This window comes from Trachurus japonicus, chromosome 13, assembly GCF_045865225.1.
Source record: "Trachurus japonicus isolate A0001 chromosome 13, Traja_1.0".
Lineage (NCBI taxonomy): Eukaryota > Metazoa > Chordata > Actinopteri > Carangiformes > Carangidae > Trachurus > Trachurus japonicus.
In genome coordinates this window covers 28207706-28234105 of record NC_140919.1, presented here as the reverse complement: position 1 = coordinate 28234105, position 26400 = coordinate 28207706, and the positions used below count along the sequence as shown (strand labels likewise).

At 42.1% G+C, this 26400-nt stretch overlaps 1 protein-coding gene across 4 annotated transcripts in view; it reads left to right on the top strand.

Annotated features, from left to right (window-relative positions):
* The window catches only part of sptbn4b (spectrin, beta, non-erythrocytic 4b), an 81234-nt gene extending 56209 nt beyond the window's left edge, over window positions 1-25025 (top strand). For 2 of the 4 annotated variants that reach the window (XM_085795719.1, XM_085795723.1), the window contains 18 exons: window positions 3713-3976; window positions 7025-7249; window positions 7855-7944; window positions 8187-8465; window positions 9297-9427; window positions 10120-10324; window positions 11009-11254; window positions 11974-12108; window positions 12907-13151; window positions 13511-13649; window positions 14504-14588; window positions 14762-14958; window positions 15977-17016; window positions 17135-17195; window positions 17540-17796; window positions 21205-21375; window positions 22300-22342; window positions 22477-24089. In XM_085795719.1, the coding sequence (XP_085651845.1) occupies window positions 3713-3976; window positions 7025-7249; window positions 7855-7944; window positions 8187-8465; window positions 9297-9427; window positions 10120-10324; window positions 11009-11254; window positions 11974-12108; window positions 12907-13151; window positions 13511-13649; window positions 14504-14588; window positions 14762-14958; window positions 15977-17016; window positions 17135-17195; window positions 17540-17796; window positions 21205-21375; window positions 22300-22342; window positions 22477-22842 (4179 nt within the window). In that variant the 3' untranslated portion in view covers window positions 22843-24089. Of the gene's footprint in view, window positions 1-3712; window positions 3977-7024; window positions 7250-7854; window positions 7945-8186; window positions 8466-9296; window positions 9428-10119; window positions 10325-11008; window positions 11255-11973; window positions 12109-12906; window positions 13152-13510; window positions 13650-14503; window positions 14589-14761; window positions 14959-15976; window positions 17017-17134; window positions 17196-17539; window positions 17797-21204; window positions 21376-22299; window positions 22343-22476 lie in introns of all 4 variants that reach the window. The other 2 variants (XM_085795722.1, XM_085795721.1) reach the window with 2 other exon arrangements.
* The last annotated feature ends 1375 nt before the right edge of the window (window positions 25026-26400 follow it).

Below are 26400 nucleotides of genomic sequence, written 5' to 3'. Positions count from 1 at the left end.
GATACCATCGTAGCTCCGACCATAAACGGCGATTCAGCTGCGTTATTCCCATGACCCCCCGGGCAGCGTCTGCGAAACCGAAAGTAGGAAATGCTGGGCGAGCCGACCACTAATAATAATCCAACAGTTCCTTCCAACAGGAAGGACTGTCTAGTTCTTGTTTTTTGTATTTGTTATTGTGTCTTGTAATCCCATATGGGATGGGCCACAGTGGTGGCATGACACGAAAATAAAACATTCATTCATTCATTCATTCATTCATTCAATAACAAAATAACGATAAAGACAAAATGATATATTTATCAAAAATTGACCCATTAACAAGTGTGGGTAACGTAGATTCATCCACATTCATATGAGACTTTTTTAAAACCAATTACAAACTCCTCGTTGTCCCTTTAGGGAAAGAGTAGACAACCAAATAATCAGAAGAACACACAAAAAGACAAAAGTAAAAAACGTCATGGATATAACAATTAGAAAACTCAAATTTCTCTCAAACATTGGGTAAAAAGGTATGTTTTAAGAAAGGTTTTAAAAATTCTTGAATATGTAGCGGGAGGCTATTCCATAAGTAAGGTGCACGGTGCGAGAAAGCCCTGCAACCAATTGATTTTTTTATTGACTGAGGGAATGACCAGAAGGTAAGAGTTCAGAGAGCGCAGAGGACGAGGTGGAATATAGGCTGTTAGTAGTTTGGATAGGTAGGATGGAGAAAGACCATTTAAAGGGATACTTCACCCAAAATTGATAATTCACCAATTTTCTACTCACCGTCAAGCCAAGGAAGGGTTTGGAGAACTTTCAGAGTTATCAAAACGCTTTTGGAGTTGGTCTGGCTGGCAACGGATAATGGCGGCGGATGGTGCTCACTTTTGAATCGTCCAAAACACACACTATGAAACATCCAAATACCTCCATACTGCTCGTCCGTACTGACCCAATCATCTGACCTAAACATCAACATCTGTTGATGTTTATGCACATGCGTGAGTTTTGCTGCAAGATGTTCATCATACATCCAATGGTTTACAATGACGAATGAATCGAATTGATCCAGCCTTCCAATGATGTAAATTGTTAGCTAACACATCAAGATGACGCCAAGCTCACTGTGCACAGTAAGTGCCTACAAATGTAAAAATAAAATACCATGTATTTTAAAATTCAAGTGAAGAAAACATGTAATTTCATACAGATAAATCGTATAATACATTACACTGCATTCACATCAAAGCAGTTATATACACTATATACACCTACACAATAGCTTTTAGGGAAATTGTTTCTGCCCACTTCAAACCTGTAATGCTAGACTGGACTGGAAACCTTTTTAGGGTATCTGTACCATCCAGTTTCCAGTCACCATGCAGCTCTGTCTGTAGATCTTATCATAACCTGAGTGAGTCAGGCAGGATGTTGTCCTCTGTGGATGATGAGTCACTGCTCAGCGTTACTTTACTGTCTTTGTGAGATGTCTTGGCTGAGTCTTAATTCACCACCTGCCAAGCACCAAATGCTTGAAAACTTGGGTTAGAATAACAAGTTAACTGGCAGGAAGTCCGGTAACTCAGTTGCACTGCATAATAAATCCCAAACTAAATGATATTTCTAAAGCAGTATATCTTACATGTTAATGAAATGAGTAAAAGTATGTTTGGAAAATTTCCTAAAAATGTGTTTGTTGGTATAAATTGATTTACATTACATTTTTGTACAGATCTATAGAGGTGAAGCAAACATGAAGCCAGCTGGTACTGTTTTTCCCTTGATAAAATTAGTCATTTGTCTATATATTGACATTTTAAATGTGTGTGATCTGACAAACATTTATGACGTTACCAGCTGTTGGGCTGTGCTGCTCTGTTAGATCAGACTGTTGGTCAGTTTGTCCACCACATTCATTGTTCCCAGAGAACGAAACCACACTGACTACCCACAATATCCCAACTGTTCAAGGTACATGCCTGAAACACTATTAACATTTATTTCTATAAATGCGAGTACATACTTAAAGCATAGTTTCTTTTTGAAGTGTACCAATTCAAGAGGAATTCTTAACGGTGATGTTTTTATCACATGCACTATCATTAGCAGGGATGTTTATTGTTTGTTGTTGTTTTTTTTTACTAGAAGAATTGAATGAACAATAACATCAGTAATGTAAATTATCAGTTAATGTGTAATGTAATCAAACTGATTTTTATTCAGTTGCTTTCCATAACACTAGTTCTGACCGTCTGACCATTTTTTTTGTCTTTCTGTGTGTTTTTTTCATAATACATTATTTTCTTTGTTACATCCTTTTTTCTGTGGCTCCCTGTAACACACAAACACACACATACATGGTCTGCACAGTGTGAATTACAATTGGATGGGGGAAGGATTTCACTGTGGGGGAGGCGAAATAGAAAAAAACTGAAAGGGAGCAGGTGTACATAAGGAATAGTGGTGTGTACATCTCTCTCTCTCTCTCTCTCTCTCTCTCTCTCTCTCTCTCTCTCTCTCTCTCTCTCTCTCTCTCTCTCTCTCTCTCTCTCTCTCTGTGTGTTTGAGGGAGACAGAGGTACAAAAGGGGGCAGAAATCTGAAGAGGAGAGCACAGGGAGAGGGGAAGGGGAGGGGATGGTGAGGTAATTTATGAGGCATTTTAATACAGCGAGGTTTAATCTTTGCACTCACACGCGCACACATTACTTTATATCACTTTATATTTTAACCTCAGCTGATTGATGATTATCTTTATATTACATTTCAGTGGAATAGCAACTTAGAGTTACTTTTGTTATCAATTAGTCTTTCTTTATTATGTTTTCCATAAAGGGTACTGCGAAATACATATATCAGCTCAGAGCTTGAGGTGATCAAGGTTTTTTTTGTTGTTGGTTTTTTTTTTTTGCAATTTGCAATTAATCGTGGTGATTAATTATTTAAACTTGATTTTATTAAATCATCTCAGCTGAAACTGTAAAATTTATTTCACAATATTGTGATTACAATTTCTGAAATGTGAAGATTTGTACTGTATCATCAATGTATCAGTGTGAAGTGTATTACCTTTTTGGCTGAGCTAAATTGTCTACAGTAACTGATTACTTATTATTTCTGATCATCAATAGATTAAAAAGATTATTATTTGGGAAAAAATAAGTAATCCCCAGTTTAATCGAGGATAAAAGTCATAATTTGGAAATTGTATATTTTCCACCAACCCTCTCTAGAGTTTCTTCCTCTCTGTGTTTAACCAGTCCAGTCCGTTTAGATGTTCTTAATAAATGCAGATAAAAAACACATTAGAAACTTGATTTTTCTGCTCTAAACCCCATGAGCTCATTTTATCAGAGATGATCTGATTCTCAAGTATCTTTTGGCATAAATTTGCACATAAATTTGTGATTTTATGTTAATACCTCCCAGGTGCTGTAGAGACGAGGATTCACTGATTAAGGTGCTGAGTATTTTCCTTAATGACCATGTTATCGTATCTATCTGACTGCTACTCACTTCTCTGTGCAAAGACAATAGAGGATCTTGGTACAGAGGATCCTCTTCTAGAGGACCTAGAAGATCTTGAATCTTGAAGGGGTTGTGTTTGATCTAGTGTGGTGATCATGGTTGGACATCTTGGTTGATATTTTCCTTTCAGTATTTACCTGTAGTGTTATATTTCTATTTAGTAACTCCTCCTTACCTGTGTCCTCTCGTCCATCCAGGAGGGCCAGCAGCTGATCCAGGAGAAGCCGGAGCTCAGCCCTGTGGTGCGGAGGAAGCTGGAGGAGATCCGGGAGTGCTGGCAGGATCTGGAGAGCACGACCCAGGCCAAAGCCCGCCAGCTCTTTGAGGCCAACAAAGCTGACCTGCTGGTGCAGAGCTACGAAAGCCTGGACCAGAGACTGGGACAGCTGGAGGGTCAACTGGCCTATGTGGACCAGGGACAAGACCTCACCACTGTCAACAAGCAGCTCAAAAAACTACAGGTACACAGAATTAAAAAACATTTCATGAGTTATGGTTATGTCTGGGACAACCTGGTAGCTGACTGGTCAGTGCACAAACTGCAGGGGTGCGTTCACGCTGAGCAGCAACTCTCCAGTTTTCCTCCCGTCTGACTGGTCAGTTAGCTGCATGTCACACTCCGACTCACTCTCCAACTCTACTTCACCCCACATTTACTGTGGATGTCAATAAAGGCATTAAAATGCTCCAGAAAACAACGATTCAGCAATTGTGGCTGCAGAAGGAGAGTGTTGACGGTTAAATTAAATAATTATGCAATTTTTTTCATTGATTTTTTTTTTCTTTTATAGGAAAATATTTGGTATTTCACTGAAAAACACAACAATGAGGATATTTCAAGATTTCTATAACAATTTTAGATAATTATACTACGTCTTTCTGTCCTGATAGTTTGTCAGTTCTTGGCTTCAGATGTCTTTCACTATTATCTACATTGCAAAGATATTCATGATAAGTAAATAAGTGTTCAGGAAATTAATTCATCTATTATGAGTTAATGATGCCAACCAAAGATCACCCTTTTTTAAACTTCAGTTTTAAAAGTAATGTGCATTTATTTCTGGGCAGGATTTCATGTCCCAGTTAAGTGGCACTGTGGCTCTATTTGTTGTTCAGGTTATTTTATGCTGTTGCTGATTATCAGTCTACGAGCAGTCATAGAAGTAAGCTGATCATTATTTCCTCAACGTTTGCAGAAGCATTGTTCTGGTTTTGAGTTTCTGTATTATTCATAGCAACAAAAAAAGAAAAGTCAGAAAGTTTAATGATGACATTTCTGAACATTTTTTGGCCAGATACTTTTGGGATACTGGGCAAATACGTGACGTTTAGTTCAATCAAACCTGTGAATTACATGAAAATTTGCTGTTGGTCTGCTACAATCTTACTTTATATATTGAAATGTCACACCGTGATGACATCATCTCAATACAATTAGACAAAACATCTTGAAAATAACTAACAACATTTCTCACAATGCTTTCAGTTTCCATTTCATTTCAGCAAAATCAGGCTTTTATTTTCACCCCAGCATAATTTTTTTTTGTGTTGATTGTTTTTGAAACAGTTTCGTCCTCGATGCCAACCCACTCATCTTTCAGACGTGTCATCCCAAGATCATTTTACAGATACTGACGGGAAGTTATTGATTACTATATTTTTAAATAAAACTGCCTGGAGCTTGTGGATTTTTTTTATATAAATAAATCAATGAGACAGTCAAAGGGCAGTTAGCTTACCAAAAGGCATCACTGATTGGATATGTTACATGACCATGCTAATTGAGCATTTGTTCACACATGGTCATTAAGTCAACTAAAACTGGTGGGTTTATTAATACTGAACACTGAACAAACTAAAGCAAAGTCAAATCAAAATAAGGAATTAATGTTTTATTTTGTTGACCTAGCTTGTTTGTTAGAGATGTCGGCTGATTCAAAACACTGATTCACAAATTGTGTCAGGTGATCAGTATGTACATGTTAATGGTATGTGGAAAACAAGAGTAGCCTACTTTGTGAACTGTGATACAGTTCATTTAGCATTACCAAAATGTAATAAAAAATCTAAACACCAACCCCCAACTTTTATTCTCCAAATATTTGTTTTTACTCACATGTTTCATGTGTTCATTTGGACCTACCAACTCCTCATGTGCTCATACAGTATCAGAGCTCCTATGGTAGGTATAGACAGCAGTATATCGCTTTACATACAGATGGCGTCATTGACTGCAGATTTGCACACTGATCTCTACCAGACCAGGCTTTTAGTCAGAGACTCTTTAGTCGTTTAGTGAGGGTTAGTCTGAGGCTGTAAAAATAAAAATCCTCTCCAACACATGCCATGGACAGTCATAAAATTATCCTCATCATCAGCACAAATACTCTGCAGTGCTTTGAGAAATGGACTACAGAAAGAGACATCCAAACTCCAGAATTAATACTCAGTTAAAAATGACATGAACTTCCCATATACAGCAGTATGGTTATAAAACAACTTAACGAAAACAGTAGGCAACAGTTGTGTCTGGGGCTGACACACAAATTCATCCTTTCATTCATCATTTCACCAGACATCTCTCATTCTCCTCTCCCACAGTATGCCGCTTACAGCTTCCTTTAACAGGCCGCCATTAGCACTGCTTTCCCACATCATCTTAACATCAAACCAAACTCCACTTCCCAGCATCCATCCTGATAAGGGGTACAGTAACCTTCACTACACTCCATGTCTGTCAACTATTCTTTTGCTGCTTTGGATTATTTTCACTCTCATCTTTGCTTTCATGTCCATCGTTTATTATATGTTGAAATGCCAGTGAAGTGAACACAGCAGACATTTCAAAATATGTTAAAATAATATCAAATCTTTATTGATTTATGGATTGCAGTTATTATTTCAGTTGTGATATTTTTTTGCAATTTTTACTAACATGATTTGTTTGCAGACATTACAAGCAACCAATTATAAATAAATTATTATTGTGATTAGGTCGTACATACATGTCTTTTTGAGCACGATAAAAATGGTGACACCACTTTGTTACATTTTTTTTTCTTCATAAATGTGTCACTGTACTATATATAAAACAAGGTGAAAAATCAATGTTTTGTGCTTTTTATATTGTATTCTGTGAAATTGTTGTGGTAAGTAAAACGATCTGATGATTTTGTTCATAACTTTTACATAAAATGTATCTTACATTTAATGTAAGAAAGAAAGAAAATTAAAATCTAAGTAAAATGGTATTTTAAAAAAACTTTTAAAATGTGATCTCATAGTCAACTGAGAGCTGCAGTCAAATTACCAAGCTACCAGTTATTGTGTTACTGCCTCAGTCGTCACATCCCACTCACCTTCATCTTCTCTCCCATGACTACATGCCATTCTCCTCCACTCGATTCATTCTCTTGTTCTGTCTTTTACTTCCTCTCTCAACACATCCTCTTTTCCTCCATCTGTTTTTGATAACTTCTACTCTACGTCCCCTCCCGACTCCCCCTCAGACCATGGAGAGCCAGATGGAGGAGTGGTATCAGGAGGTGGGGCAGCTCCAGGTGCAGGCGGCCTCCATCCCTCAGCAGACGCAGGTCAAGGAGACGGTTGCCGGGCGTCAGGCTGCTGTGGAGGCCAGGATGGTGCGTCTGATCGAGCCGCTGAAGGAGAGACGACGCATCCTTCTGGCGTCAAAGGAAGTCCACCAAGTCGGACGAGACCTGGAGGACGAGATTGTGAGTTAAAGGGCTGACACACAACCAGACACACTCATACTGTACACACTATAATGGGAACAGGGGGTGTTTAGAGAGGATGAAACTGTCTCACTTCATGTCACAACCTGAACTTTTAATGGATTTCATGTCACTCATATTTTCAAGATTTTCATATTTTCAAAGTTGTCATACTTTTATTTTTATTTGCAGAATGTGTGTAAATATATCTTCAACCTGAAATGTATTGGTCCAATCCAACAGTTCAACCATGTACTTGTGGCACATTAAGATGCATCCACCTTAAAAAAACAACTATTTACTATAGTTACTATTATATTACTATTTCTTTATCTAAATGTTATATTATTTGTAAATTGTGTGTGTGTGTGTGTGTGTGTGTGTGTGTGTGTGTGTGTGTGTGTGTGTGTGTGTGTGTGTGTGTGTATACTGTATATACTTTTTATATATATATATACATTTTAACAGTCATATCATCTGTGAACAAAAAAGATTCATTTTGAGTTCTGTGTAAAATGTAGATGTGCATTTTATATCATGTTACATTTAATGCCGTAAAGTGCAGATATGTTGTCTCACAGTCGTATTCACTGCTGTGGTTGTAGTTGTGGGTCCAGGAGCGTCTCCCGATGGCCATGTCTCAGGAGCACGGCTCGACTCTGCAGGCCGTCCAGCAGCTCATGAAGAAGAATCAGGTGAGGAAACGGCGTCTGATTCCAACCACAGATTTACCTAATGCACAACTCCACTCTGGCCTCTGTTGAGATTTTATCACCACCCTTATTTCAACATACCGTGGTGAAGTCACAGAAATATTCCCATGTAATATGTGACACATGAACAACCTGTAACATATTCTGATGTACAGTACAGTGTTATATTACAGGGAGTACATCATAGCTAGTGGCCTTTCTCATGTCTCCCGCTTCTCCCCCAGACTCTCCAGAGGGAGCTGCAGGGCCACAGGGCCAGGATTGAAGACGTGCTGGAGAGGGCAGGGATTATCGCCTCCATACGCAGCCCCGAGGCCGACTGCGTCAGGGCCGGCCACGACCAGCTGGCCCAGCTGTGGGCGCTGCTCTGGGTGGAGACTGAGAGGAGGCAACTGGTCCTCGATGCCATGTACCAGGCTCAGCAGTACTACTTTGACACGGCTGAGGTGGAGGCCTGGCTGAGCGAGCAGGAGCTGCACATGATGAACGAGGAGAAAGGGAAGGTGAGTGTGTCATCTCCGCAACATGCTGGGTAAACTAAGTAAAAATGAACAAAATGCACATTATGGGCTTTAAAGCAGAAGTAAGCGATCCGGCCATTTTGGCTAATGCTGTGTTCCAGGCAGGCTTTTGAAACCGTAAATTACAGCTTCAAGTCACGACTTACGACTTTGTAGCGTTCCAGGCAACCCACTCGTGTTTTTCCGACCTGTTTTACCTGTGAAAGTGCACTATAACGGCCACTCGTAACTTCCGACCTGTGAAGTCGTACCAGATCGAACTGGTACGACTTCACAGGTCGGAAAAACACGAGTTACAGGTTGCCTTGAACGCACCATAACGTCTTGTCAGCCGATGGAGTTAGCAGCCCCCGCCCTCGTCATGGATCTATTGGTCCTCGTCCCTACGTCACCACATTCACGCGCATCCCTTGGCTGCACACACAGCCCTTCATGCCATTCTCTCTCCTCATTGGATAAAACTTGTAGGATATGAGAAAAGTTTTCTCCTCGGCTCAGAGCAGAGCAGAGTGACTGAGAGACCCGTGTTTCGGTCCAAACACTCCATGTAAGTGATTGCTGTCGGAAGATATAACTATTTAAGATTTAAAATATTGCTTACTTCTGCTTTAAAATCTTGGACATAAAAATTTAGACACAAAAACATATTCAAATCATAGTAGTCTTCTAATTTTGTTGGACTCTAAGTTCATTATTGTCCTATATTTGTAGACTTTTACATAGAGGCAGGATTGAGCATGTATGCTTTGTGAGTATGTGTATACTGTTTTTTTAAAGAGAAACTTTTCTGTGCGTGCTGTTTTCTCCTCCCAGGATGAGCCGAGTACACTGCAGCTGCTGAAGAAACATTTGGTCCTGGAACAGACCATCGAGGACTATGCTGAGACCATCGGCCTGCTGTCGCAGCAGTGTCGGCAGCTGCTGGAGATGGGACATCCAGACTGGTGAGCATGTAAACACAAACACGCGTGCACACAAACTCAGTCTCAGATTTCCTTTTACAACAAAATTAATTTGCAGAACTGTTCGTGTTTTCTACATTTATTAGCACAATATAATATCAGAAGATTTTTTCATGATGTTAGAATTTTCAAAATCTGTCGAATTCTGAAAAATCTAAAAAAGTATAATCTCATCACTTGCATTTTCACAATTGATCTCACTGAGTGGCGATATCTTTGGTTGTTTAGTTTAAACACGGCTAATATCACAGTCATGTGACCAAAGATAGCCCCGGACCAAATTTTGACATTGTCAGATATTCACAATGACTACCTCTCAATGTCACAGTCGCTATAACTGATGTCAAAAGAAATGCAGCAAGTAATGATGCTTATATGTGGTGATGTAAGTTAAAAACACATTATTCTCCTGTTCTGTGGAGTTGTTTTCCATTCACATCAAACCACTATTGCAAGGGCTCCGATTTTGCTTAGCTCAGCTGTTCGCCACTCTAGCAGTGCAGATGGATGACATGCTGAGGATGGTTTGGTCCTATGTATTCTCTTGTGTTCTAGCCTGTGACTCAGGTGTTATTATCATTCTGTCTGCATTGTTACATGCTGCACCTCAGGAAGAGACGAAGAAACCATTGTAGATTATGACCTGACACACTTTTCCTTCTTCTCTTTGACAGTGAGCAGATCAGCAAGCGGCAGTCGCAGATCGACCGTCTGTACGTATCTCTGAAAGACCTGGTGGAGGAGAGGAAGAGCCGCCTGGAGCAGCAGTACTGGCTCTACCAGCTCAACAGAGAGGTGGACGAGCTGGAGCAGTGGATCGCTCAGAGGGAGGTGGTTGCCAGCTCACCCGAACTGGGTCAAGACTATGAGCATGTCACAGTAAGTATGTCAACGGATGGTGTCTGTGGATGAATAAATGAGGGGGAGAAAAAAAATCATATTGAAACAACACTGGTCTCATGTGATTGTATATTAAGTTTTTAATTTTTTCATCTTTCACTTTCATTTATTCATGGTCAACAGAGAGCCAGCTCTCTTTTCCAATGATGCCATGATAACAAAAACAACATAAATATACACAATACAAATAAAATCATTTACATACAATTACATACAGACTGCACTGAACACTTAATAGTCATTAAAGCTATCTAAAGAAATAAGGTGATCAAGTTTCAGACAGTTCTGTAAATTTCTCCACTTCTGAGGGGCATAGAGTTGAAAGGCAGTCTTCCCCAATTCTGTCCTGATACTAGGAATGTTTAAAATCAAGGCATCCTGTGAACGAGTGTGCAGGATTAAACTGGTAAGATAAACAGGTAAAATGTCAAGTAAAGGTTTGTAAATTAAAACCATGCAATGTTGCTCCCTCCTTACACTGGCCATGGCCATCCCACTTTGTTATAAAGAAAACAGTGATGGGTTTGAACACATCTCCGGTAATAAGTGCATCAAGGGGCTTCAATGCAGAGAGAGCAGCATGCATGTAAATGACATCACCATAGAAATATACTTTTCCTTTAAGTTTATATTTAATTTCCTTTCTCACCTCCACACCTCCAGGTCCTGCAGGAGAAGTTCACAGAGTTTGCATCAGAGACAGGCAGTGTGGGACAGGAACGAGTGACAGCCGTCAACCAGATGGTGGACGAGCTCATCGACTACGGCCACTCGGAGGCAGCGACCATAGCTGAGTGGAAGGACGGGGTGAATGAGGCCTGGGCCGACCTCCTGGAGCTCATGGAGACCAGGGCGCAGATGCTTGCCGCCTCACACCAGCTGCACAAGTTCTTCTCCGACTGCAGAGAGGTAAGGTCTCTGAGGAACTGGAGTCTTGCAGGAGGACACAAGGATGACTCTCTGACATAAAGCTGCGTCCCCATTCAGGGGAAAGTGAAGGTGTTGTCCTTTGCTGGCAGCGTCACAATTTACAAGTCTTGTCACGGTGCAACCTTGAAAATGTGTTATTGTTTTTTTCACAAACTTGAGGTTTAACAGCCCCTGGTTTTCTCAGTTGTATCATTCGGTTTTGACTCGCTTTTGAACTGAGCTCAATCCCTAAAAACTATTTAAAAGTGTAATCCTCTCACTCGCCGTGAGAGGAAAGCTACATGAAAAAGTCTTTGAAATGGGGCAACTGAGTCTCACCATGTGGCGCAATCAATCCTAAAATTGATTGATTGATTCCTATTCAAATGTAAGGTTTTCGTGTTTTTTGATGAGTACAGCTTGGAAATATGAAAAAAATATTAGAAAATGTAAATGAGCTGCAGATTATGCGTTAGAATAAGAACTTAAGGTATTTTTAAGGTAAGCAGAAAATTCATGTGTTTTTTTTCCAATGATGTTATGATATGGTGACAAGAAATATTCGAGCCTCACTCTGTCAACAGAGATTTGGAGGTCATTTTTACTGTTTTGAATAGATTGGATGCATCGGTTTGGCTTTAATGTGCCTGCAAGATGCTTGTGTAGGTGCAACCACAGACAAGACCAACCCTGCACTGCTGTATGTGTGTTTTTTTCAGGTCCTGGCTCAAATTGAGGACAAACATCGAAGACTGCCAGAAGTTCGGGCTCGGCAGGGCAGCACTGCCAACACCAGCACCCTGCAGAGACTCCTGCACAGCTTTGAACAGGACATACAGCTGCTGGTCACACAGGTACAGAAGCATGTGCATTAACAGAAAACATGTAAAAGCTGCCACAGTATACAGTAGCTGCAGGACTCATACAGGGAAGAATCACAAAGACTTTCCTCTGTGATGATCACTGTGATTTTTTTTAATGCTACTTTTAATATCACATCTACTTACCCAGTGGATATTTTTGGGGGAATGCATGCTTTCTGCATCACATAATGCCTCACATTCATACAGATGTGCTGGAGATAATATGATAAATAATGATATATTTATAAAAAATAAAATAAAAAAAAGATTATTATAAGTATTTATATTGATTATGTGTCTTCCATTAGTATTATTTCAGTCCAATTTATATGGATTCAATTATCTGTCCCAGTGCAGTACAGTATCAGTTATTGTATGAGTTTGCTCTACTTTAAAGTGTTAAAAGTTGTCATTATTTTAAAACTGTAGATACAATTTAAACAAAAAAAAAAAATTGGTAGTAAGAGTCTTACAGTAGTAATAATCTGAATCTTTATGGAAAAACTACCGTCTAGTCTGCATTAATTTTTCTCTGCCGAGGTTCTCTCATGCACCTGGGGAACAGGAACATTGGTACATTTTACCGGAGAACAATGCAAGATCACAGCTGCTCCGTGTCGACTCTGAGCCTGTACATCTTGGCTGTGACTAAACCCAGCTGCCAGAGCAGCTGTGTTTTCTGCGTCATTTGGAAAATAAACTCTTTCTCTTTTCATCCATGTTTTAGTATCAGATTCCACCTTGTTCAGTTTTGCTTCTCTCTAAAATCTGCTCCACCCACTCTTCTAGGTGCGTCAGCTCCAGGAGAGTGCGGCCCAGCTGAGGACAGTGTACGCCGGCGAGAAGGCCGAAGCAATCGCGTGCCGTGAGCATGAAGTGATGCAGTTCTGGAAAGAGCTGCTGACGTCCTGTGAGGAGTGTCGCTTGCAAATCACCACCGAGACAGACAAGCTGAGGTTCTTCGGCATGGTCCGAGATCAGATCATGTGGATGGAGTCGATCATCTGTCAGATAGGGACCGGAGAGAAGCCCAGGTATTTGCATCACAGCCACAGGAAGTCTGTGTCAACCTGAGGGTTAAATCAAGCAGTGTGCACAGATTTCACAAGATAATACACAATGTAAAATCACAAGCAGTGTTAATTAATTAAAATTAGGTTGAAAATGACTGCTATTACCAGATCATATACATTATGAATGCTATATTACCATCAAACATTTTATTCATAACATTCATGGTTAATTTATTTCTTTAAAAATGCATAACACTTTGTTGTGGTGTGGCTTTGTCTGGTAGTGTGGTAGTCGTAGTCTGAAAAACAGAGCAGTGTGTTGGCGTGCTGTATATGTGTGCTGGTGAGTAAAGTGTCTGTGGGCTATGTGGTTCCTGCAGGGACGTGTCCTCTGTGGAGGTGTTGATGAATTATCACCAGAGTCTAAAGAGCGAAGTGGAGGCTCGCAGCCGGAGCACACTGGAGTGTATCGAGATGGGAAAGACTCTGCTGGCTGCTAGAAACCCTGCAGCTGAAGAGGTGGGACGAGGAAGTGTGATGAGGCGCATGAACCTAAGTTAATGATTTATAAAGGAAACTGTTTCGCTGCAGCAGCAATCGGTTCAAACCAAATACATTAAACATTATTTTCACAGAGCAAGATGTTGATTAATAGCTGAGGACCCATGGACTGTGAAAATCCATAGATATTTTTGACTTTAGTATTTTTTGATGAAGAATGGATGGCCTTGAAAGGGCAATAGTTTTATTTCTCAGACTTCTTTGACTAGACTATTTTGAGTGAGCAAGTGCATAAGCTGACGGTGCATACAAAACTCAGCCATAGTGGGTGGTGTCGATGGTAACCTAATGTTAAAGTTGCACCGACAAGACACTTTGTTCTTTTTCAATGCAAGTGAGCAAAGCAGCCGCAGGTCATCAACAGTCATGATCATATTTTTAATGAGTGCACAATAAACTGCCAGTGTATTACACAAGTGAGTGTAATAATAACTGAAGTGTCCAATTTGAGACACAGCATGAGGATTTTATGAAAAAGCACTAAATTAGATAAAACAGCTCTTCAATCTTTGAATACAGAAATGTTCATACATGTACGTTATGTAGAGTGTGTAAAAGCTGTCGGTCTTGTAAGGGTTTACATTTTAAGATGGACGAAGATGTCTTTAATTTATCTCAGTGAAAAAATGGTCACAAAACAAAAATAACATGAAACACAAAGATGTAAATGTACATAAAACAATAAAAGCAAGTAAAGAAACTAAAACTAGTAACATGTTCCAGTTATATACAACAGCAGAGATGTTCTGCACATGGTCAGCTCAACATTTTAGTACTGATTTTGATTGTGTTTTTGTGATTTTGATTCTCAGATCAAGGAAAAACTGGACAAGGTGGTTGCTAAGCAACATGAGTTGTCTGAGAAGTGGGACAGGCACTGGGAATTCCTGCAGCAATGTGAGCACACGCACACACACACACACACACACACACACACACACACACACACAAACCTTGAAGCTTTCATAAACACACACAAAGAGACTGGATAAATATCCAGCCTAAATATACTCATGATGTTCTTGGGAGAATAGAGAGTGTTATTTTTGTTTCTCCTCTCATCCCCTCAGTGTTGGAGGTTCATCAGTTCGCCCAGGACGCCGTGGTGGCGGAGGCGTGGCTGACCGCTCAGGAGCCGTTCATCAGCAGCTGTGAGCTGGGATCGAGTGTAGACGAGGTCGAGCAGCTGATTCGTCGACACGAAGCCTTCCGCAAAGCTGCCGCCACCTGGGAGGAGCGATTCAGCTCACTGCGGCGACTCACCACGGTAACATCATCATCACCATCATCATCTTATTGTGGAAATACATGCACAATCTGGCCGGCGTGGGAAAGATCTTTCCACTTGGGACGTCATTTAGCTCGGTTGGTAGAGCAGCCACTCCATGTGCAGAGGCTATATTCCTCTTCGCAGCTGGCCCCGAATCGGATCCCGCCTCGGACGGCCCTTTGCTGCATGTCATTTCCCCTCTCTCTGCTTCCCCGTTTCCTGTCTCTCCCTACTACCACACTATTGATTAAAGGCAAAGATCCCAAAAAATATAATAATAAAAAAAGAAAAGGATTTTTCTACTGAAAAAGCCTAAAATGCTTAAAGTTCTGAAAACACTGTAATTGTGGTGTAAGAGCTGAGGCTTTCCACTATGGAGAAATGAATACAGAACATCATCCATCCATCCATCCATCCATCCATCCATCCATCCATCCATCCCTCCATCCCTCCATCGATTGTCTATGATACAGTTTACAGGGTACAGGGTCGTAGAGAGGCTGAGCCAATCCCAGCTGACATAGGACACACATACAGTAGGGTTCACCCCCAGACAAGGCCAAACATCATCCACTCATGTCAAAGACCTGCGTTACTAGTTGGTTTTAAAGAGCAAAAGTTTGGTTGCTTTTCCGCTGTTTTGCTAACCCTCCTCTCGGCCATGTGCATTTGTTTACAACTAAACTGGCGAGAAATCAATCAATAGAGTGGAAGATAATGTTATATATCATATACAATGTTACAATGTGTATATTTGTGTTGTTTAATCTGTCATAAACAAGAAGTTACGGGGCATGTTTGTGTAGCGGTGTGCGGAGACGAGGGCTAGGACACTGGGGCAGCGGTACAGATCTTGCAAAGTTGACACAATAAGTGACACTAGGTGGAAGGCAGAGAGCCTCCATTCTCCCTGTAACAAGTTAAACCATTTATTAATCCATCACAATTACTCCAAAGCTGTTTATTTAAGGTAAAAATGTTCCTCTTTAATGCTGGTTGTATTTCCTTTCCATAGGTAGAGAAGTTGAAGGCAGAACAAAGTAAGCTACCCCCAACCCCTCTGCTGGGCCGTAAAGTCTTCCTGGACCCCCAAGACGCCTGTCCCAGTCCATCCACCCTCCCCCGCCTCCCCATATCACCCGTTATGAGACAGACCATCTATGAGCAGAATGAAGCCAGCTCTCCTCCCTCACCCTCGCCTGCCACCCCAACTCCCTCTCCTTCATCTGTGGTGCGTCGGCTGGGGTCGACAGTTGCCAATTACACCCCTGTAATGAACGGCTCCAGTTACCGCCACACCCTGGAGTCACGCCATGGCCCCGTAGTGGGTGTGGCTGCGGGACTGGGACTGGGCCAGCCAGCGCCGTCCTCCATCGCATCCATCGCCACGGCAGCCATGCTCGTCTCAGCCAACCAGGCCCGGGAAAGTGCCGGCACGCTGAGGGAGCAGGTGACGAAGGCGGTGAGTCACCTCCAACCTCCGGTGCAGGCAGCGAGGGAAGTGGAGGTGAAATCGTCCCCGTATCTACGGCAACCCAAAATCAAACACTTGGATGACGCAGTGACGCCTTTACTCGTGGCCAGCAGGCTGGAGAAGGTGAGGGAGCGCGGCAGGGAGAGGGAGATGATGATGGGGGAGATAGGGACAGAGAAAGCCGAGGTGGCCGTGATGGCTGAGGTGGTCCTCCAGGAGCCCAGGGAGCGTCTGCACAGCGAGCCCACCAGGGGGCCGCGGGGGTCCAGGACTGACCCACTGGGCCAAGCGGAGCCCCAGGTCCAGACGCACACTCACCACAGGGACCACAGGATAGAACGGCAGCTGTCCAGCGAGCAGCTGATCCAAGCGCGACGCGACGAGCTGCCTCAGGAGGTGTGGAGGGAACACGCCGAGAGGCGGGAGAGGCGGACGCTGGAGAGACAAACGTCCAGCGAGCAGGAGGGACACGGGAGCCACGAAGGCCGTCGGAGGGAGAGGGACCGACACCGGCTGGAGAGACAGGAATCCAGTGAGCACGACACCGGGAAGGAGCATTCAGACAGACGCTCAGGAGGAGGGTGAGACTTTGTTCGTTCTGAGGAGCCTTGAGTTGTTTGTTTTGTGTTGTGTGTGTTTTGTAGGGGACAAAAAACATAAATGAATATTAATTCCTGTCTAATATGCATTTTTCCACAGAGAAAAGAGATCCACTCTGGCAGAAATTGTAGAGCAGCTGCAAGAACAGCAAGCAGCACAGGTCTGAGCTTTTATATGTTTGATGTTTTATTTCGTTCTTTCATTCTGTGTTTGTGAAAACTCATTTGTTTCAGTTACATTTTTATAGAGGTTTTTAAAAACAGGATATAATTTTTTTCAAATCCAATACCACCACTATTTTGTATATCTGCGTCATCGGTTTTTTCAGGGGACATCTCAGAGAATCAACGGCAGCATCTTCTTACATACACCACATACTGTAACTCATGGGTCACAACACACAACACAAACTTAGCAAATAAATATCAAACACCTGACGGGGATTTTTACTTTTAAGCCATTAACCAAACTCATACTGACTCTATCACCTCTCCCTGCCCTAAGGCCCGTGGTGAGGTGCCTCGCCTCCCTAACGGGATACCAGAGAAGTCTTCCCGTCCCGAACGACCTCGCGCTCGGGACAGACCCAAACCACGGCGCCGACCACGACCCAAAGAGGCAGGAGAGACGACGCGGCGGTCTAGGTCCGCTCCCGCTCAGAGCAGCCCGGCAGTGCCCCAGCCTCCATCACACACCGCACACCACGAGGGCTTCCTTTTCCGCAAGCTGGACATCGAGAGTCTGAAGAAGAGCACCAATAGGTGGGTGTTCAGGGTCTTAACGCTCATCACAACATGTGGACGAGATAATAGATGACGTAGAAAGTTAGGATGGACACTGGTGTCATGAGTATAAGACATGTGCACGGTCAAATAGTACTTGAAAATAATACTGACAGTTTAATTTGGTACTTCAGGAAAGTTACATGTGACCTGTACCACAGTACCAGAAGAGCAACATTCTTACTATAGTATGATATCATTTATAATATAATTAAGTAAAAACAGAGGATTAGTAAAACAACTCAAAATGTGTTTTCAAATACTGTTTGACTTATGTTGGTTGTTGCACATGTCATTGTACCAGCTGTCGCATGACATCACAGCACTGTCTATTTCTGAACTCTCAAATGATGACAGGTGCATGACCTTAGCATGCTAAGCTAACAAGCTAACTCACTCTGCTGAAACACGTTGAATAGACTGACACCAGCTCAGATCATGACACATGGAGACTCGTTGGTTACTCTAGGTTGACGTGATTAAAAAAAACATACTCATTGCTCACGCATTGTTTTGGATTTTCTCCTCATACTGTACATACTGTGTTTCTGCATCTGAGGTTAACTCCCAAATAATCTGACTGTTCACAGATTTGTAGTGAATTTTACTGTTTCCTGTAACTGACACAACTATACAAGTCACATAGTTTATCAGTGAGTGTGTGTGTAATATGTCACTCGTTCTCTCGACGCTGTCAGTGCAGGTGCACGGCCTGCCAGTTGATAGTGGTAGATTACAGTTTATGATTTGTATTGAAGAGTAGTAGATCGAACCATCTTAATCCATCATGATTGTCTTTCAAAGTGACTTACTATTTATGAAGCAGCATTGCAAGTTTCTGAACCTTTAGTTTTGTCTACGTTCAACCAGTTATGGTAGTGTAAGGAAGCACTCATTTGTTATTCTCATATCAGACTGTAGATTCATTCTTAATATATGATGTACAGCATGTCGTCTCTGATCAATAGCGTCAGTATTTGAAGACAACAGTTATATGAATTCAAACAGCAGCTCGTCACAGGTGAAAACTTCAGGCACAGGTCTGATGATGTCTCCTGATCTAACGTGAGTCCACAGAGTAAAACATCACAAGTGGTCCGGTGGTTGGCAGACTGACCGGCTGCTGTGCCGGTGAAGGTTGATGGTTAAAGATAGTGATGGCGCACACTTAGCCTCTGCGTGAATAGATAGCACACACACAAGCGCACTACCTGACCTCTACAAATGACTGGCCTGCTTCCTCCGGAGAGACACAGACAGAAACGCCTCCCTGCACTGTCCCCTATTGGCTGAGCTGACTGCACACAGCTAAAAGCTCATCCCCCTCCAGCTAAGGATGAGTCCCACGCACGCGTCCACTCAAGGCAATGGATGAATGTCTCATATGTACATGCCCTGTTATGTACATAGCAAGGTAAAGCATAATCCCGAATGGCTTAAATCTGCACAGGTGTGAATCTCCAGACAGCTCCTTGTTTGATAGATTGTACGCTCTCTTTTTGACTCGAGTTTGATTGGAGGAGAAGATCTGCAGGGTTACGCCCTCAGATCTTTTCCTCCAGTCGACACTGGGGAAGAGAGTTTAGTCTGTGAGGAAGGATTGAGATTCAACCTGTCTCTGTTACGTAGCTACATGACGAGACACCGAGTATGTTTATGTGCACATTACCATTCTGGTATTATTCAGGATATCCAAGTTTTCCTCATGAAAATATACGGTGCGTGTGAACAGTATCTATTCTTCACATCAACTCAGTGAAGTGAATGATAATCTGATTTCGCATGGTAGAAAAATCTGTCATTTTACTTTAGTTTGACATTTAAGTTTCACAACACTTTTGGCCTTGAGCTATCATTGGTCAGTTTCAAATTAAAGGATTCTTTGATCAGAGCTCAAACATCCTCTCATGGTTTTCTGTTCATATTCAAGTTAATACAAGTTAATGTGAAATCTGAACACAAGATAAAACACTGAGGGGCCAAACAAAATCTTTGTTGTAGTCTGTGTCAGGTGCTTGATATCCATGGGTGTAAATTTGGGTATGAACAGTAGAGATATCAAATGATCTAGTTATTTTAACTCCACCTGTAGTGTTGCTAGATTGACGTGTATCTGCAGAATGTTAATTAATGTAAGTAAAATGTAAAAATGTAGTAAATTATGTTTAAAATCAAAGAAATAAACATGTCAGACTTCAGGCAACTTATATCAATTAATACATATTCAATAACATACAGTGTGTAGAAACTGTTCATTTTGACTGACCAACAAAAATCCTCTAGAGGTAAAACTACAGCCAGGTCTGTGATGATGTCTATAGATGTGACACAATGCAATCTAGGACTGACATTTTTGACAATCAAACTAGTATTTTTCTTTCACAACTGTCAACAGAGACAGCCTAAGATCACGCTGTATAGCATCTCTGCAGCCAAGACTAGTTGACTTTCAACTCTTTAAGGCTTTGTCAATCTTCTGTATCAAGATTGTTGTTTATCTATGTATATTAATATCTTATCACCATCTTATCTATATTAAAAATTACTGGTTAATATACAGTATAATCTGATTTTTGTAACCTTCCATCACAGATTTCAGTATTAGCCTCAAAAATACCTGGATGTTGGAAATTCAAGAAATAGCTTTCTTATAAAAGAAACATACAGTTTCCAGGTCAAAATAAATGTTTACCTTCAAACTAATGGTCATTTTTGATGATAGTTTTCCAAGACCTAAGACCTTTTCCCTTGACTTCCGTTAAATTCAACCATGATAGATCACATGCACCGTTGAAGCTGCACACAGCCAGCTTGCTCTGAATAATACCTTTACTTGGATGTGAGTAGTTACCTGGAATGCTGTGTGCATGTAAACACACTCACAGAGGGGAAGGATGCATGACCAGACTTTATGTTGTGTTGTTGCCAAAATGCCATTTAACCAAACTCCTCTTTTCTCTTTTCTCCTCTTCTCCTCGGTGCTGCTGGCTGCTCCTGTCGTCTCCTCCAAGGTAAGTCATATATGAGCCCCCCACACACACACACACACACACACACACAAGCTGTATGTAGCCTTCCGCCCCCCACCCGTCCATCTCCCTCCTCCTCCCTCCGTCCGTCTGTTTGTGCGTTCGTCTGTGTTTGTTCAGCAGTGTGTTTCCACCTCCCTTCTTGGCGCCGGTTCATCCCGCCTACCTACCTGTCTGCTCTGGTCAGGTGAGTGAGGTGTTAGCTTAGCGAGAGCGACTCCGCAACTCTAGCTGACCCTTCAATCTCCCCCCAACCACACCACCTCCCCACCTTCCCCGTACTCTCCCCCCTCCACCACCACCACCCCTCCCCCTGCTCCTCCACTCCCCCTCCTCCCCCGGCCTTCCCACACCACAGCAGGTCATGGGTCAACTTGTACTGCGTGCTAAACAAAGGGGAGATGGGTTTCTACAAGGATGCCAAGAACACCACTACGCCCTACAACAACGAGCCGCTGCTCAGCCTCTCCCACTGCCACTGCGACGTCACCAACGGCTACAAGAAGAAGAAGAACGTCTTTACGCTCAAGTGAGGAACCGTTGTCATTCTCGCGTTAACTTCTGTTTTGTTTTTGAACCAAAAAATCACAGATGTAATGGTGATTTTTATGCAGGACTATTACTTGTCTTTTACAGTGGACATTGTTTTCACCTAACTTCCAGCGAGGAAGCAGTTCGGCAGTCGTTGACCTGGCCGCCTTGGGGTCGCAGCATATAGCTGACAGCAGATTTCCTCTTGAGCATAGCAAAAACCACTGTCAGTAGCTACTAGCTGTAGTCCAAGACAGTGGAGTTACAGGTCGTCCACGAGACGAGAAACCTGCCTGCAGGCAGACGAGAAAGGTCCTAACTTTCAAATCAACACACGTATAGCACCTCATTAATCAACACACTGAATTAATCCAAATGAATAATCAATATGAACTAAGCAAAGCGCTGTAACCCCATGTATCTTAAATGTTGCCTGCTGCTTATGCACTAGCTACTAGTCAACAATCTACTTTTCATGTCACAGCACAGATTTCAGTCAAAGGAAAATGTTGTGAGGTCAGTTTATTTACAAGTGACCATTCTAAATCTGCTCAGTTTGATATTCTTATAAAATACCATCCAACAAAAGTCCTCACATGCTGTTGATGTTATGAGGCTTATCTGAGCCTGGGTTTGTTGAGTTACACACATGAACTGTGGGATTTGAAAGACACTGACTTTCACTAGGTAGAGAGGCTCTAATGAAACCTCCGACTGATTGGAAAAATTTAAGATCAAGTGTTTTTGAAGTTGCTTCAGTTTTGACTTATAAGTCATCAAACTGAATAAAAAAATGAATTGATTAATAAAAAACAAATTTTAATTGTCAGGTCTTTACTAAAAAAAATCTTCTAAATTACATACCCACTGGTATTTGACACTACCGTGCTCCAAGTGTGATCCCTCTCCTCTCCTCTTGCAGAACGAAGGACGGCAGCGAGTTTTTGTTTCATGCTAAAGATGAGGTGAGATGCTTCTGTGTTTCTGCTCACATCTCAGAATCGTTTAAGATGTTTTGTCTCAATGATCACTCAAACTTTTAACATATAAACAGTGAATGAAAAATCGACTGACACCTGTGTTCCCTCTCTCCCTCCAGGACGACCTCAAAACGTGGGTGACCAACATCACCGCAAGTATAACAGAGCACGAGGAGATTGCCAAATGGGGTCAGCCCCAACCAACTACCTCATCCACCGACGAGGGCACGCGCCGGGACGGCAGCAAGGCCGACAGCAAGGCCGACAGCAAGGCCGACAGCAAGGCAGACAACAGGTCAGAGCGAGGTGGCGAGCGCTCAGACCGGGGCGATCGAATCGAGCGGGCAGACAAAGAAAAAGAGAAAGAGAGGGAAAAGGAGAAGGAGAAGGAGAAAGAGAGGGAGCGAGGCGAGCGGTCGGAGAGGTCAGATCGGGGTGGGAAGTCGGAAGGGAAGCGCTCAGAAAAGTCCGCTAAGAAAAAGTGAGCCGGTCAACAGATTGGTCGGGATTGAAGAGTATGAACTCCAGGTGGGAGGCGGGGCTGTAGACTGGTAGTGAACGCCTCCCTCCTTCTCTCCGCCTCCAACACTGTCAACAAAGAGGTTGTGTTTGGATGGAAAGTGACACACAGGACAGAAGGATTGACCCAGGCTCACTCATAGGATGGACAGGATGAAATTTGGAGCAGGAGACGTCTGTCTCTCTCTCTCTCTCTCTCTCTCTCTCTCTGTCTCTCTCTCTCCTCTGTGTCTCTGTGAGAACACACAGAGTCCCTGATGCCCCCTGTTGGCCGTTTCAGAAAACTGCCATGGGTGGAGCTTAGTGCTGCTGAAGCCCGGGCAGCGTTAACGCGCGCGAGAGAGAGACGGGACACGAATCACGTTAACTTGAAGGCTGTTGCTGATTGCTGGTAGTGCGATAAAACGTAGCTCATACTGTTCCACATACTGTTTGTTTTTTCTATGAGATGAGCTCTATCTGTATGTACTTCTCGTCTGTCTGTCCTATCTACTGTATCTATCTGTCTGTCTGTAAGTTGAGACATCCTACACTAGGTCTTATTACTCCTCGGAAAAATCGAAAGAGAATGAAATTATGCCAAAATGTTCCACAGACATACAACAACTTAGAGAAACTGTTTTGTTTACCGTTCTCCACCTTGTCCCATCTGTCTCGAGGTCTGGCCATGAAAAACATGGAATCGAAGCTGGTTTTGCTTTGTCACCGAGCCACACTGATATCACATCCGTCCAACCCCATCATGGATGAATCAACACTGCTGAACAGCTGCCATGCTGATTTTAGGAAGAAGGAAAGATGATGATATAAGACAAGAGAGGAGTAGAGGAGCGGCCGGAGTGAACGTCAAAACAAAAGGAAAGTAGAAGTGATTCATCGCTGATCAGATATGAATAGAAAAAGCATCCAGAAGCTTGAAATCCCGACTTAAAAGAAAGCTCACAACCCTGAAGTTAGCTGGAGATGTTATAGTATAACACTGGAAATCTGGCTGTCCAGGAACCAGATTTTTGTCATGAAGATTTCTGCAGGACAGAAGATCCACAAGGTGTTAATGAATCTGTGACACAAAGACCTTCTGAGTCTGAGCTGCAGCCACACGTCTAAATCATAAATATAATAAAGACAGATGCACCGTTCGGTGGTCAGAAAGAGATGGTGGACTCTGGTTCACAGGGGCCTCATTCATTAAAATATAGTTTAAATGATAAAACTGCAAAAAACAAAAACAAAAACAAAAAAAGCTGTCATATTTTGAGAGATTTAAGTTTTAATAACTTTAAGAATGTGGGTAAAATTCATTTTTATCCTGCTGATTTTGGCATCAAGATCAGTTTCCCATAAATGACATGTTTGGCTTTCGTCACAAGCACAAAAACCTGCGCCTGACGTTGTTTTTAATGTGTGAGGCCCTCAGGCTGAAAACAGGCCTCATCTACTCTTTTATTGTCTTATAACATCAAAACGCTCGATGGATTTTCTCTTCCGTGTTTTCACACAGATTTGTTGCATCCATTTTATATAGAGTTCAACATACGTTCTTTGTGTGTGCGTGCGTATGTGCACGTCTTTCTACTGTTGTGTGGACAGTAACCCTTGTGAGGACGTTTTGGGAAAATCGAATACACATTTTGGCTGATCACAACTTCAAAGGGCTGTTTCAGGTGTTAAGGTTCAGAATGTTCTTTCTGATGGTTAGTGTTGCGCCAAGTGGCGAGGAGATGCATAATGTCAACAAGTGTCCTCACAGCTGTAGAAAGATCACCAGGTGTGTGTGTATGTGTGTGTTTGTGTGTGTGTGTGTGTTGCTGCTCTCCGCTCCCAGGGTCTCCATAGCTCTCAGGTTATTTATGTTGGTGTGTGCTTACAGTATGCTTCACGTCTTAATGTGTTTGTCCCCTCAGACGCAACCTCAGTCTTCCAGACATGTCCAATCTATAACAGACCTACACACACACACACACACACACACACACACACAGAATAGTATATAGCAGGGTTAACATGTTAAAGGTTATAAACATGTTGCAGAGTGTGAAAGGTCATCAGTGTCTGGGGCAACATCAGCGTAGAGTTAAGCAGGAATGAACAACTGGATCAGGTCGTCAGTCAGGAGAGTGCGTGCCTCCGCCCTGGCCAAATATTCACACACATGACAAAAAATGTGAAGTTATCATGGACTCTTTAATTAGATCTACACTAAAATGTTATGGCCTCTTCCCCGGCACTTGGCACTGCTATAAACAAACTGAAAAATTGCGTCCTGTGGCGGAGGTCACGACTGGATGGATGAGCGACGTGTGACACCAAGGTGACAGCCAGGAGAACATACTGACCAAATATCTGGAGAAAAGGGGGTTGAACTGTGTAAGCTGTGAGATTGCATGTTTTTGCTTGGAGAGAAACCACTCGTCTAAAGAAGCTCGTCTTTGCTGCATCCACACATCTGTTTGTGTTTAGTTTTCTCGTAACCTCACCACAAAGCCATAAAAAAAACAGCGAAGAAACAAGGACACAGAAGTGAAACGGAGATTAATGGAAGTCTTATTAACCGGTCAATGCAGCTGTGGGATGTTGTGAAACAGCAGCTGCTGTCCTGACGGACAGTCACAGTCACAGTCACTGTCCTGCCCTGGCTGGAGCAGCCTGGTCAGGTGGCTTTTCAAACCTTGTCTTTGTAATCTTTTTTTTCTTAATCCTTTCAAATAAAAATGCTGTCTCGATATCACTGCTACTGTAAGAAAATGTTGTTCATTTAAGTTCTGATGTTTTTGACTCTTTCAGTTAAAGTCCAGCTGAAATGATCCTGCATGTTTTGTCTGCTTCAGCCCTCACATCCACCAAAAAAGGAGAAATTTATATTTCATAGATTCATTTTTGATTTTTTTGATAGTGCCCCATATTTTTTTTGCATTGATTTGTCAGTGGTCTCTATCCACGTAGATGAAGAACCTATTTCTATACAGCCAATGAAATGACACTGTTTTAAACCATATTTGGTCAAAGCAGTAACGTCAGCGCCTTCAGCAACATTGTCTCATAGTCTCTCTCATGCAGACAGTGTGTCTCTTACTCATTTATCCAGAGCACATAAGCTACAGCATCATAAAACAGTCATAGGCCACCTCCTCCTTTTTACTTTTTCTCTTCTCATGATAAATCATTGTTGACAGTTGGAAAAAAAACATCTATTGAAGAGTGGCTGTGATTTCAGTTGGACTTTAAACTTACATCATCCTCTATGAGCAGTAATTGCCATGGCTGTAGAGCCCTGAAATCCCACTCTGAGAATTTGCTTTATATTTGTAGAAATATATATTTGCCAGAGTGAAGTTAATCATCCTGTTTCTGAAGAGTAACAATGAGCCGATGAGCCAACACTTTCATTATATCTGGCTGTTTTTTTTAATTCATTTTATTCACATCAGGATTTTAAATTCTATCTTTCTCTGTCTTGTTTGTCTTTATGATAAAAAAAAACATGTCTTGACAAGTTGTAGCTTTATTTAATCTTTTTATTTGAC